The 14,860-nt window shown below is 41.1% G+C and overlaps 1 protein-coding gene across 1 annotated transcript in view; it reads right to left on the reverse strand.

Annotated features, from left to right (window-relative positions):
• Nucleotides 1-9,574, reverse strand: part of LOC114054833 (proprotein convertase subtilisin/kexin type 5-like) — a 45,508-nt gene extending 35,934 nt beyond the window's left edge. The window contains exons 1-4 of the mRNA XM_027878356.1: nt 9,534-9,574; nt 9,170-9,306; nt 7,031-7,228; nt 6,622-6,690 (exon numbers count right to left, since the gene is read on the reverse strand). Coding sequence (XP_027734157.1) covers nt 6,622-6,690; nt 7,031-7,228; nt 9,170-9,306; nt 9,534-9,574 — 445 coding nt within the window. The remainder of the gene's footprint in view (nt 1-6,621; nt 6,691-7,030; nt 7,229-9,169; nt 9,307-9,533) is intronic.
• Between the last annotated feature and the right edge of the window lie 5,286 nt (nt 9,575-14,860).

The raw sequence follows: 14,860 nt of genomic DNA on the forward strand, positions 1-14,860 counted from the left end.
AAGGCTGAGTGATCAGAACATGAAAACAATAGAAAGAACGAAAGGTCCCCGAGGTCAGGCGAGGATGAAGAGTAAAAATACAGCCCCCAGGATGAAGGCAAACAGGATTTCCCACCATAATATTCCTCAAAATAGAGACCACGCCTCAATCTCCACCCCTAACTCCACCTGTTATGAATATTGTAATCATATGATGCAATAACATGAATATGTGAAATTATGTTGCAGTCATGATCAGAATACTGTATAAATTCTCTATTTTTACTGAATCACTTTGGAGCTTTTACCTGGCCTGAACAGGTAAACCTCCCCGACGTCGTAATGAATAAATACCTGCTGTTCATAGACTAAAATTCTGTCTCTGAGCAGTTTTTTGTTCACCTGCCCCTTTTCTGGGCATCAGTCTAAACCTCCTTAATCCAGTTCAGAATAATTTTTATGTGTCCTCGCACTGGACACAAGGGAGAATAGATCAGCTCTTCCGTCTCCACTTCCCCTCTTTAGGAAGCTGTAGAGAGCAATGAAGTCACCCCTCAGACTGCTTTTCTCCAGTCTAAAGAAACCCAGAGTCCTTTGCCATTATTTATATGACTGACCTTCCAGACTTTCCAACTGTCTTTGTTGCCCTCTTCTGTATGCATTCGAGAACCTTCAACTCCTTCCTGAACTGTAGGTCCCAGAACTACACACAGTACTCCAGGTGATGGCCACCAAGGGTGAATACAGTGGCATAACTGTTTCTGGCTGGTTATGCTGTGTTTGACACACCCCAGGATGCCATTTGCTCCCATTGGCTGCCTGGGTACATGACTGAATCACACTGAACTTAGTGTCAAGCAGCATCCGCAGGTTACTCTCCGCAGGGCTGTTTTCCAGCCACTCCTCTCCCAGTCTATACTTGTATCCAGAACTCCTCTATCCTAGGTGAAGGATCTGGTGATTATAAAAAACCAAAGTTCTGGCGGAAGCACTAGTCTTGGAGCCAAGTGTTTATGTCTCCAGCTCACCTGTTCTTCCAACATCCCTCTCTATTTGTCAGAGGATTGAGGAGAACACTACCTGTACTCCTGAATCACAAAATAACAGAATCAATTAGTCTGGAAAAGACCTCTAAGATCAGTGAGTCCAATCTTTGACCAAACATCACCACGTCAATTAGTCCATAGCACTAAGTGCCACGTCCAGTCTTTCCTTAAACACCTCCAGGAATGGTGGCTCCACTTCCTCCTTGGCCAGTCCATTCCAATGTCTAATCATCTCTTCTGTGAAGAAATTCTTCCTAATGTCCAACCTAAACCTCCCCTGATGCAGCTCGAGATTCTGTCTTCTCATCCTGTCACTAGTTGCCTGAAAGAAGAGGCTGAACGCCACAGTGCAGAGTACAGGGGGAAGAATCACTCCCTTAGTCCTTCTGGTCACACGATTTCTGACGTAGGCCAGGATGGCACTGGCCTTCTTGCCCACCTGGGCACACTGCTGGCTCATGTTCAGATGCCTGTGAACGATTACCCCCAGGTCCTTTTGGGTTACTTTCCAGCCACTCTGCCCCCAGCTTGTAGAACTGTGTGGGGTTGTTGTGGTCAAAGCGTAGGACCTGCCACTTGGTCTTTCCAGGGTCCTGAAATCTCTTTTGATTGACCTTGATCTTCTTGTTGAAGCATCATTGGTACCCATGTGAAAACAGAAGGAGGCTGTATTTTGAAGCCTCTACTAACCTCGTCTTTTTTTTTTTTTTTTATGAGATTCCTGATTTGGGCCCCAGGGAGCAGCAAACTTCCTTGAAAAGAGGGTCTGCTTGGCAGATGATGTAGGTTATATTTGGTTTACTGTATTTTTAATTCAATGATTCCAGCAGAATGATTCAGCAGCTAACATTTCATGACTGTTTTGATTCATGAAGTTCCTCAATTGCAAATTGTTGAAGAAATAGCAATACATGTTTTGTTTGTATAAGTAATTTTACAAATACATTCATTGTTTGTTCAGTGGGTTCTGAGCTACATGAACTTCTGGTCTAATCAAGTAGTTTTCTTCTGTGCTCTTATTTCTGTGGAGAATTTTAAACTAAAATCTGGAATATTCTGTGTTTTCAGAACTCATGGTTCAGTCTCATATTGTAAGTTTTTTCCAGTGGCTTTCCCCAGGCCTGGATTTTACTCAGGAAGTAATTTTTTTTTCTCAAAGAAAGAATTTTTTTTTTAAATAAAGTTTTTTAAAAAATGCATACATCTTGTATCTTCATAAAATAATTTTGTTCTGGGCGATCTTTGAAAGCTGCTCAGGCTTTACGTTGCTGGAGCAAGGGGACAAACTTGGGCCTAAATGCCTTTTTGGTAGGCTTTCATTATCAGGGACACTGCCTCCATGGGGTTTGTCAGTGTTTGTTTCTTTTGTAAGGTATCTTCAAAAGTGTTTGCTGAATGTTCTTCACTTTGCACCCTGTTGAGGAGCACTTTATTCTCAGTGTTAGCCTTTGAAAACAGTCCTAGTGGTTGGAACCAACCTAAAGGTTGGAAGAGCAATGTCATGCTGCTCTCTACAGAAATCTGCATGGGTCAAAAGTCAATATACATTGTATTTTTCTTCACGGAGACAAGGTAGTCTGTGGGAAGCCATGAGAACTATTCATTTCATATAGTGTTGTACTTTCACAAGTTGGGTGAGGCAAGTAGAAGAGAATCAGAAAATAATTAAGAATTGGGTCAGGAAAGTGTGGCTCCATGGGATCTCACTGGCAGGAAGATTGGCACACAGATTGTGAGAATGACTGACTTTTACAATTGCTTCTGAGAGGAAGACCTATCTTGAGTTGATTACTATGAATTTATCATTGATCCACCTGAACTCCATGTATTGCTAATATCTTCCTCCTCAATGAAGTAGGTGCTCATAGTTAATTAGCAGTATTAGTTAGTGGTGTGGTTTCTGCTAGTGAAGTGTACATAGGCAAGTCAGTAGATATTGCACACCTACATATAAGACAAAGATCCCATTTCTGCACCGGAGGGAGCAATAGTTCATTGCTGCTCTAAAATGTAGTCTCAGAGTGTCCAGAATTGGCTTACCAGAGCTGAGGTAGCAAAACTATAAAGATAATCTTGGCAGAGTGGACTTGTGATGTATTCAGCACACTTTCTTAGACACTTTGTCCAATTTTGTGTTTGTCTTTGCTTGCACAGCAGTAGGGATATATTTGAAACTTGTTAGACTTTATGATTAAACATCCATACTGAAGTTACCCTTAAGACTTGACTTCTTTGGCTCTCTCTTCAGATTTCAATGCCTGTGCAAGAGTCTGCCTTTCAGACCTCATGGGAAGATGTGCACCTAAGTATCCCAATTAGGCTAGTATGGCATCAAGCAGAGTCAAATGCGCTCGAGAGTTTGTGGGCAGAAGAAGGTAGGAAGGTGAATCCTAATGTCCATAGCCGTTGTTTGGACACTGTGTACAAAAAGCCATAGACATTTTTGTGATTAGTGCTTTCTAGGGCAATATTCCTATTACATATCCCAGGTCTTGTCAGTGTCTGCAGGCAGAATAGTATTTGTGAGCAATAAAGATTCTTTATCTCCTCAGAATATGAGCAGCCTCTGAATCAATAAAGCAAATCAGAAGGAAAAGAATTGACTGAATTTAAAGGAAGTCATCATCTGTATTTAAACTACACAGACTTACCTGTCCTTGATTAAGTCTCTCTGACAGTTCCTATCTTTGCTTTTAACCTGCAGTGTTGATATAGTGAAGATATATTGCTACACTGCTGCCCTAAAACAAAACTGACTCCAAACTTGGAGGAAAACTATATTCCATAAGGTTTTCAGAAACTGTTACAAACAAATACTGTCAATATTCCTCTTCGCAACAAGAATAACCTGCAGTGTTACTTACTGCGTGGGTTTTACATTCTTCTATGAAATGTTTGAAATGGGATGTAAGTATCAAACCAATACAAGAGTATAATACCTGTGTCTTAAGCTGTATGTAGTGTCACTACTGATCAAGAAGAGGAACTGCCCACACAGACTGCCTCCATTACTTGCTCTATTCTGCTGGCCCCTGGCACCATGCCAAAAGACAACAAATCTTATTCATTTTCTTTCCTGCACAAAGCAGGACATCACTGACCAAGACTGCAGATAGCGGTTTAATTTATTATTTGATGCCTTCTGAAAAAAAATTTTTAATAAAAAATGTGTGTCTTTCGGGCTAGTATGAAAACAGGCAGTTGTTATCTTAATTAGCTTATCTATCACTCCTAAAAACTAGATTTGTGTCTGCAAAAAAGAGAAAAATATCATAATCTTTGCAATTTGTAGACAGTAAGAGAATCACATTTCATTGCTCCCTGATTAAAATGTAATGTCATGGTGGCCTGGGATTCCTTTTTAAATTAATAAAAATTCCTTAAGTCATTCTATGCTCACTATAACTTCCTAAGGAAGTTAATTACTTTTATTTCCTAGAGTTTATATTGAAGGATCTCAAAGCACTTCAGAAAAAGCAGGTGCTGGGAGATTTTCTGTGAGAGAATCATGTTGGGTCTTCTGTAGATCCACAAATATGCACAAAATGTATTTGCATTTTTATATATAAATAACTACTTTTCAGTATGTGAGCTATATAATTTTGATTTCAATTGCTATGATTATTACATTCCTTTTTTTTTTTCCCCCCACTGCACTTCTAGTTGAAATGTTCATAGCCTTGAACATTTCCTATACCTGCTTGTGATGGTTCGGACCTGGCTCCCTGCCAAATGCCCAAACCCACAGTAGCAGCCCCCCCTTCCCCCTCCCCCCTCCCTTCTTCCCCCAAGGCAAAGGAAAAAAAAAACTATGCAAATTGAAGAACCTGAAATCAAGTTAGTTATATTAAAAATATATATTTTATGTATATTACAGTTATATACAGTTAAGATGCTAGGTACACAGCAAAAGGGAATCCAAATACCCCTCGAAGGGATAGGGAAAGGGGAAAAAAAGGGACAAAAGGGGACAAAAAGGGACACTGAATAGGTATATGCAATCAAACTCAAGAATTATACTAAAAGCTAATAAAACAGATCTCACCACGTCCCTTAGAAAGCAGGATTGGCAGACACAGCCAGCACTCTCCGAGCCTCCACGTGTCAGGCCAGCGGACGCTTCAGGCCTCAAGCTTGGATAAGCGAGACTAGTGCAGGGACCCACTGTTCCCGAACCTCACCAGAAGAGAAGAGAGCAAAGGCCTCTCCTCCCTTCTTATTTATACCCCAATTAACGTAAAAATCATATAGAATACTGGGAACACTGCCCCTTCCTTGGTTGCAAGTTGGTCACCAAGGAAGGCCTGGATTAAAACCACCACACTGCTCTACAGTTCTTCCTCAGATTAAATCATCAGTGGTTTTGCAAGGAAGATAAGACAAAAACAGACTGCAAGACCACACAGCATTCACTTAATTTTTAGATGAGTGTCTGTAAAAAGGCTACATAGATATGAAGCTAAATGTATCACATTCCTTATTTTCTCACCTAGATGTTTTGTATTTGAAGCATTTTTATGGCAGTGCAATTTCTTTACAGCTTTCCAAATAATCAGTTTCTTCTAGGAGACAAGCGGTTCAGTTTTTGGGTTGTTTTCTTGGTTTTTTTTTTACAAAAGTCTCTCCATATATCATCTTTCTGATTAGCAATGAGAAACTTACTACTCTACTCAATTTATGTATGAATTAACTTATTGATATGCCTGAAAACTCATTGAATATTGAGAGCAGAAACACAAGAAAACAGCGTATCTACCCTATCTACCTCACTTATTATAAGTTGAAGATTACAGGTTGTGTTTCATTTCAGGAAAACAATAATTTTCAAAATCTGCTGGGGACTGTGCTTTTAGCCCGCTGCTCTGTTTCTGTTCCAAACAGAGATAACAATACAGCACTCTCTTTGACTCTCAATAATATAAGCATCATAACCATCAAAGAGTTTCCTTAACACGCTGTCCATTATTAATCTCTGGCGTCCTAATACTTCTGACTTTACACAACAGTGAAAACTAATTCGGTCTTTGTTTTACCTGCATCCATTCTGCTGATCTTAAAGTTTTAAAGGGCCTATATTAGGTCAGAACATTAGGTGGAAGAATCTGAGAGTATATATGTAGCCAGTATTATGGATGATTAATATTTAGGATATCAGTGATCATCTGAAAAGAAAGGTAAATGAGTGCAGCCCCTTCTTCTGTATGCCACCTGACCATGAATAGCCTTCTAGTCTCCTTATGCAGGTTTATTAGGTTAATATATAGAGAAGATCATCCTCTTAATTATTTGCAAGTACTATTTTTATGAAAAGTTGTTGTGCACAGTGCATTTCACCATAATTCAAAACACAGATTGACACTAAACTGTTTCAGAAGAGAAAAAAAGAATTTTAAGTCATAAATGTTGTGAAGAACATTGAAAATATTAGCATAGGGAAATAACATCTAATAGTATCAGTAAAGATACAGATACTCTCCCTTAACTTTTCTTGACTAATTACTCAGCAGTCTGCAGTTAAACTCATGAGAAGAGTGAGGAGAACTAAATTTTTGCTACCTTAAGAATAAGAATAAAGGTTGATAAAGGGAATATTTACCCTCTTTGCATTTCTGACATCCATCTGAACATGGTATGCAGTCTTCAGAGTCAGGATCTTCCACTTCACCTGTGTTTTGCAAATCATCAATATGGGTTAATTTTAGATAATGGAAGAGCTACATCTGGAAGCACTCAGCCAGGTTCATGGAAATAAACTTGATTCAAATCAAAAAAGAAGAAACACTCACAGAATTTTGTGGGTTTTTTTCATTTGTTCTTGTGTAACCTCACTCAATTTGAGGAAAATACTGCTATTTTGCATTAACATGTCATTAGAAGGGAATCCAAGTAGGAACTTAAGGGTGTTGGGGTCAAGTGTGATTGTATATTTCAAAACAGGATTTAGTTAATATGCTTAACCATATTTCTGTAACAAATTGAATAGATTCCTACTGAAGCACGCTTACCTTCTCTACAACTATGCTTCTGACACATATTTTGAGTAAGGTAGTAGCCTCTGAAACATCTTTTGCAGTGGCTGGAGTTCAGGCACACCTCACAGTGGCTGGAACAAGGCATACAGGTATGCTCTGCATGGTAGTGACCTGGAGGACAGCTCTCTCTGCACTCCCCACGATACAGGAAACGTTCAGTCCCTCTTCTGTCTGTGTGGCAAACAAATAGGAAAAAGTTGTCAGCCACAAAGGGCATTTCAGCGTAAGAAGAAGCTTTACAAAAAACTGGTGCTGTGGTTGAGACACTGACTGCTAAGTTTGTACAGTTTTGCACCAGATGAGTTAATATCTGTAAGAGTTTCAGGACCTTAAACCTTCAGTATTCCTGGAGATTTATGGCTTTTAAAGATGTCATCCTAGTGAATAATGACTGTTCACATGCATCAACCTAATAAAATGGCATCAACCTAATAAAATAGAATCAACACTTTTCCACCACTGAGTTTCCCTTTCAGAGGACAAATGAGTATTTGTACTGCATTGTACATACAGATATAGAATTAGTATTAGGAAATCAAAGTGGCCCAATTCACCAGTCTGCATCCCTATAATATTCAATTGTAATCCTTATTCTAGTGAATAATCTAGATTTGAATTTGAATGGCAAATTTTTGCAGCTATTTGCTATCAGTGAATTAGCATTCTGTTGTGCACAGGAACTGGGAAGTCCCCCGCTTCAAATCCTTCTGAATGAAACCTTTGGAAACACCCATAACTCCATGTGCCATCTGCTGTAACATGGAGAGTTTTCTAATAAGTTATCCTACAGTATAAATTACATACGTTACTGTGCTAAGTGTATTTCATTGCCTTAACTACAGAGCAAGAATTTGCTTACCTTAATTTATTTTTGAAAATGCTTGCAATATTATAATATTTGCAGCAATAGAAAATAATTGCTGCATCATAGCAGAAACACTGTCTTTGTTTCTTTTCCTTTTCATGCACAAATCTTTATAATTATTTTTTCCAGACTCCTAAGAGTATGAATCTCATCAATGTCTTAATTTCTTGATGCCCAGAAACACAGGAATTTCTGTCTACAATAGGGAACAGAATTAAGGAACTGTTACACAAACTTGCCCTCACCTTAGGCCTGAAGTACTGCTTGAAAATATCATCTACTGAGTCACATTCCCCAAAGTGAAAAACCAGTCTCATAATCAGTATGACTAATTGCCAGCTATGCTACTGTTTGCTTGTAATCTAAACACTTATTACTAAATAAAGCCTGGGCCATTGATGAGTAGGACTAAAATGGAAGTAGCAGCTGAAATCAAAAAGGCTGTGAATCCATTGTGAATCGTCAGAATAAAGCTCATTAAAAATTGCTCTTTATTAAGTATATTAGAAGTTAAATACTCATTTCCAAAGGAGGCTCAAGCTAGTTAGCATACTTGTATGTAGTAGACTCAGGTTCTTTGCCCATTAGGTGTTACACAGATAAGATGAAACAATTTTTAAAATGGAGCTTCAAAAGGAGAAGGGTTGCTTTTTTGAATTACCACAAATTTAACTACATTTGCCCCCCTCTCAACCGAAGTTCTATAAAAATGTGTGTTAGTGGTAAGCTTCTCTTTGCAAACCCTGTTTGTTCAGCTGTAGGGACACAGCAACCTGCAGTGGAACCCACCATGCTTGTTTCTTAACTTTCCCCAGACAGATGTTACGGAAAGCAGTCTGGCTCCCTGCCTGCTTGTGCAAACTTGCAGTGTAGCACATCCTGTGCAGAGGCTGGGGGAGGCATGTATGGAGATTTCTTTTCCAGAAACAGGCTACATAGGTTTTCTGTCCGTTTTTCCCCACCCCGGGCTGTTCTTTCTGTTTCTGTTAATGTAGCTCCTACTGAAAATATACCAACAGAAATACATTAAGTTGCAAGGACAATACAGACTTGTGTTTTCTTGTACTTTTTAAAAAGCAAATCAAGTTCCAATTCCCTTCAGAGTTACAACAAGATTATGACAGAGATCAGTAGCAAAAGTACTACTCATTTTATTGACTCTTAAAAACTGGCCCTGAGAGCTGAGGGAAAAGGGAACTTGGAGGCCAAGGGAGGGGTAAAAACTGGCAAGAGGAAATATTTCTTACCTGTTCCACAAGAGGTGCATTTGTTAGGTTCACTTCCACTGCAATCCAAGCAGGTATGATGGCACACATGACATTGTCCTTTGAATTCAAACTTTCCTCTGGGGCATTGTACAACACAGCGACCATCGTCAAAGACTCTTTTAAAGAACATAGGGTATGATTACAAAGTTAGCAACTACTTGTTCTTTAAATTTAAAGGAAACTCAATATATTCTTCCCTCACTCTATTTACAAGAGTATTTGAACTTTAATCCTTCATTTTCCCAATCATATTCATAATATTTACTATGTGAAAGGTGTTTTGAACTTGGATCTTGGACTTCAAAGATTATTTTTCTCTGAGATTTTTTCTGAGAAAAATCACCTTTTGATCCTTGGCCTAGATGTCCTTATACCACAGTCCATGCAGTAGTCATTTATGCCTGCTAGAAAGTAAGCAGAACTTGGTCTTTCTCTGTGAATGAATAATCCATCTGTTTTACTTTTAAGACTCCCTTTGAAAAATACTATGACTTCAGTAAAATGATTTGTAGATAAAGTCAAACATCCACCTGAAACTTGGTCTTTAGGAGCTGTACTTTTTCACTTGCATATTGTCAGGCTTTAGGAATGGAATTCCCTAATTTTGTGCTCTCAGTGAAACAGTCCAAACCATGTGCCATTCATTCACTCCCCTGCCGCAGGATGGATATGAGATTTGGAGGCACAAAAGATAGAGATCACAGTTTGAGGTAATAACAATTTACTGCAAACAGCAATGAAATAAGAAAGGGAAATAGAAACAGCAACAATATTAACAACAAACTGTACAATAGGCAAACAATTAACATGTGAGTGCTCACCACTATACCGTGAAGGCCCCCAACTTGACCACACCATACTGGAAAGGGACCTGTTTACCTACTCCTGGAAATGATGTAAGATAGTTCTGAATATGCCCTCCTGGCTACTGTGAAAATGAACCCTGTTGTGACTGAAAACAGGACATTATCCACCCCTTATTTTATACCATCTTTGTTAAGCCCAGATCCTCCATCTTCCAATTATACACGCACACACACACACACACACACACACACGTATATACATATATATACACACAGAAGAACAGGTATCATTTCCATAGCTGTCCCTCCATCATTTCAATAGCTGTCCCTCCAAGATGTGTGCTGAGCTCATTTAGTCCATGACTGTGGGTTCTATCCATCCAAAATGTCTTTAGGGCAGAAAGACTGGTGTGTTGTCAGTTGGTTGCAAGCTGCATCAGGAGCTCACAACTGCTGTATATGGAACAGTTCATCCTCCTTGTCCATGGTAGTTATGGCATATAGCAGCAGTATCATTTAGCAATCAGTATTATACAACTCAACATTACAGACTGATCTCACCCAAAAACCGAATCCCGCAGGAAACACAATGTGTTTCCTTGCCCTCTACTTTACTCACCAAGTGTTCTCAGGTCCTTGAGAAAAAAAAACAATCCCAAGGATGGATTTATTTTTGCTTGAGGCAGGAGTAATCCAAAGCATCTTCCCTAATGTATTTTTCATATGCACCACAGAGACTTTGTCCCCTTCTGGTGGGAGTTTTGATTGGGCAGGGCCAGCTTGATTGGTAGAGACTCTAGTGTTAACTAACTAGCTGGCCTTTGTTAAATGTAGGTCCTAATGTTTGAAGGTTCCCCCATCCATTGCTCTCAGTGTGGTTTTTAACAGTCTATTGCACTGTTCAGTTTTCCCAGGGGTGAGTATATGATAGTGACTGTGATATATCTACTCAATACTATGCTTTCTCTGAGGATATTTTAAATGAGTGCTATTGTCTGACTCAGTTCTTTCCAAGGTGCCATGTTACCGCAGGACTTCTTTTTCAAGGCCCAAGGGGGTGTTCCAGGCAGTGGTGTGAGGTACCAGGTACACCTCCAGTAGATGTTTCTGACATCATAAGCATAGAGCATTTGCCTTGGTGTGTTCGCAGGAGTGCGGTGTAATCATATCTGCCAGGTCTACATATATTTATATTTCAGTCATCATCCACCATACCGCAGAGGGTTAGATTGGCCTGCTTGATTGCAGTGCATGTTTCACAGTTATGGATAACCTGAGAGAGAGTGTCCATGGTTAAGTCATCCCCTTGATCATGACCCTATCTCTGTGTTACATCTCTTCCCAAATGACCTGAGGCATCACAGGCCCACTGAGCACGAAATAATTCACTCATGCTGTCAGTCCAGATCCACCTGAGACATTTTAATCTTAGCAGCCCAATCCACTTGTCCATTGTGTTGTTCTTCAGTAGCCTGACCCTTGGGTACGTGTGTATCTATATGATGTACTTTTACAGCCAACTTCTCTTCCCAGGCAGTGATGCCTTGCCACAGTTCAGCAGCCCAGATAAGTTTACCTCTACCCTGATAATTTGTTTTTCTCCATCAGTCTAGCCAACCCCATAGAGCATTTGCTACCATCCACGAGTCAATGGAAAAGTTCAGCACTGGCCATTTCTCTCATTCAGTGATATCTAAAGCCAACTGGGTGGCATTCAGCTCTGCAACCTGACTTGATCCACCTTGTCCTTCAATAGATTCTGTGACTCATGGTATTGGACTCCATACTATAGCTTTCCATTTTTGAAGTATCCCTACAATAGGGCAGGAACTGTCAGTAAAGTGATCATATTGCTTTTAATCTTATGGTAGCTGATTAAATGTGGGGGCCTCCTCAGCATGTGTCACCTCCATCTCCTCCTCTGACGATAACAGTTTTAAATTTTCACCTTCAGGATAGTTCATTATAGCTTTGAAGGTCCCTGGTCTAGCAGAGTTTCCTATTCAAGCTTGTGTGATCAGCATGATCCATGCAGTATCAGTGGCATGATGTGTGGGAGGGGTTTCCCTTTGAACATCCCACCCAGCACTGGCAGTTGAGGTGCCAGGAGGAGCTGTGCTTAAGTGCCAATCACTTCTAAAGCAGTTCGAACCCCTTCATAAGCTGCCAATATGTCTTTTTTAGTTGGGGTGTAATAGGTTTCAGATCCTTTGTATCTCTGACTCCAGAACCCTAGTCAATCCAGCATTCCAGAATCCTTGAGTTTCCTCTGGTAGTTTCTGCAAAGACTCCATGAAGGAACCATTCTCCCCAGGTATAGTGTAGAGAACATTTTTCACATTTTGTCCTGTCCTGATTGGCACAAGAGCTACTTCATGAACAATCTATTTAATTTGTTCAAAAGCTTGTTGTTTTTCTGGCCCCCACTTAAAATCATTCTTCTTCCTGGTCACATGACAGAGAGGGTTTACAATCTGACTGTAATCTGGAATATGCACTCTCCATAAACCCACAGTGCCTAGAAAAGCCTGTGCTTCCTTTTTGCTGCTTGGTGGGGATGTAGCTGCTGTTTTGTTGGAATCTGATGACAACCATCTTGCTACTTTACTCCTAAAAACTGAATTTCCTGGTCAGGTCCCTTGACCTCACTTTGCTTTATGGCAAAACTGGCCTTCAGGAGGATCTGAATTATCTTCTAACCCTTTCTCAAAAAATTCATCTGCTGTGTTGCCCTACACAGTGATGTCATCAATGTATTGCAAGTGTTCTGGAGCCTCACCCCTATCCAGTGCAGTCTGAATCAGTTCATAACAGATAGCAGGACTCTGCTTCCACCCCTGGGGCAGTCATTTCCAAGTGTACTGGACGCCACACCAGGAGAAAGCAAACTGGCCTGCACTCTTGATGCCAAAGGAATGGAGAAAAATGCATTAGCAATGCCAATGGTGGCATCACTTTGCTGCCTTGGACTCCAGTTTGTACTGAAGTTCCAGCATGTCCTGCACAGCAGCACTCAGTGATGGTGCGACTTCCTTCAGTCAGTCTCCACTCTCCACTAGACTCTTGCACTGGCCATATGGGACTATTAAAGAGTGAATGAGTCTTGCTGACCTCTCCATGGCTCTCCAGTTCACGAATCATCTCATGGATGGGGATCACAGAGTCCCAGTTGGTGCAGTATTGTCGACAGCGCACGCTGTAGTAGCGATCAGTACCTGTCCTTCTTTGGCCCTCAGCAGTGCCACAGCAGAAGGGTCCTCTGAGAGACCCAGAAAGGTATTCTGTTGTCTAATTTCCTCTGTCTCCACAGAAGCCATTCCAAAAGCAACGATGCCTTTTTGATCCTTTAAATACCCTCTCCTGACATAATCTATCCCAAGACTGCACGGGGCCTCAGGACCAGTCTCAATGGGAAGTTTTTGCCATTCATTCCCAGTCAGGTTCACTTCAGCTTCCAGTTGCAGTCAGCTGTTGGGATCCCCCCTGTCACCTCAGAAACTGAGATGGATTCTGCCCCTACGTATCTTGAAGGCATCATGTGTTGTGTGCACTGTGTCAACTAAAACCTTACACTTTTGCGGGTCTGATGTGTCAGGTTATTGAGTCTACATAGTCCAAAGATCCAACTGCCCCTTTCCTCCACCTGGCTGAAGGCAGGGCTTCTCTAGTTCTGTTCATAGTACCTGTTGCTCACTTCTTGTAAATAAGTAATGGAGATCCCCTCAAGAGAATCAAAGGTAAAATCACCTCTCCTATTCTGTGTGAGGACTTGCCAACTGGAAACTGAAATGATATTTATGCTTGAAGAATTTCCTGTGGTGGTTGTCCATTATTTCAACTCTTGTGCCCATGCTGCTAGGGCAGTGATGAATTTTCCATCCCACTTCCCCATGCCGTCTCCATTGTTTCATAGGAAAAATCACATTGTGTGGAGCGTACCCTCTTTCTCACAAAGTGGGTGCCTTCTTCCATTAACAGACAGTCTGGTCTCTACCGGTGGGCCATGGGACATTTCCTCTCTAATTTGTTTGAATCTTTCAAATCTGTCTGCAGTCTTGGAAAGTCTTTCCATAGCTGAGGTGCAGGTTGGTAGGGAGGAAAGGAGACGATCACAGAATCACAGAACCAGCCAGGTTGGAAAGGACCTCGAGATCATCAAATCCAACCCTTCACCCAACACCACTGCAGTTACTAGACCACGGCACTAAGTGCCACATCCAGTCTCACCTTAAAAACCTCCAGGGATGGAGAATCCACCTGGACAGCCCGTTCCAATATCTGATTACCCTCTCTGTAAAAAAGTTCTTCCTAATATCCAACCTAAACCTCCCATGACAGAGCTCAAGCCCATGCCCTCTTGTCTTCCTGCTGGTTGCCTGGGAGAAGAGACCAACCCCCACCTGGCTATAACCTCCCTTCAGGTAGCTGTAGAGAGTGATGAGGTCTCCCCTAAGCCTTCTCTTTTCCAGACTAAACAACCCCAGCTCCCTCAGCCTCTCCTCACAGGACTAGTGCTCAAGTCCCTTCACCAGCCTAGTTGCTCTTCTCTGGACCCGCTCCAGCACCTCAATATTCTTCCTGAACTGAGGGGCCCAGAGCTGAACACAATACTCAAGGTGTGGTCTCACCAGTGCTGAGTACAGGGGAAGAATCACTTCCCTGGACTTGTTGACCACGCCGTTCCTGATATGGGCCAGGATACCATTGGCCTTCTTGGCCACCTGGGCACACTGATGCTCATATCTCTGGCATCAAGTAGCCACCTAAAGCACTCTTTGTTCTCCTTGTTTCATTTATATCAATGCCAGTGAGTTGGTGTGCAGTGATAGCATGCTCCATACAAACTCCCACCACATAGATTGTG

The sequence above is a fragment of the Empidonax traillii genome, unplaced genomic scaffold (assembly GCF_003031625.1).
Source record: "Empidonax traillii isolate 1590-97213 ecotype Southwest subspecies unplaced genomic scaffold, ASM303162v1 scaffold4:size3804566, whole genome shotgun sequence".
NCBI lineage: Eukaryota > Metazoa > Chordata > Aves > Passeriformes > Tyrannidae > Empidonax > Empidonax traillii.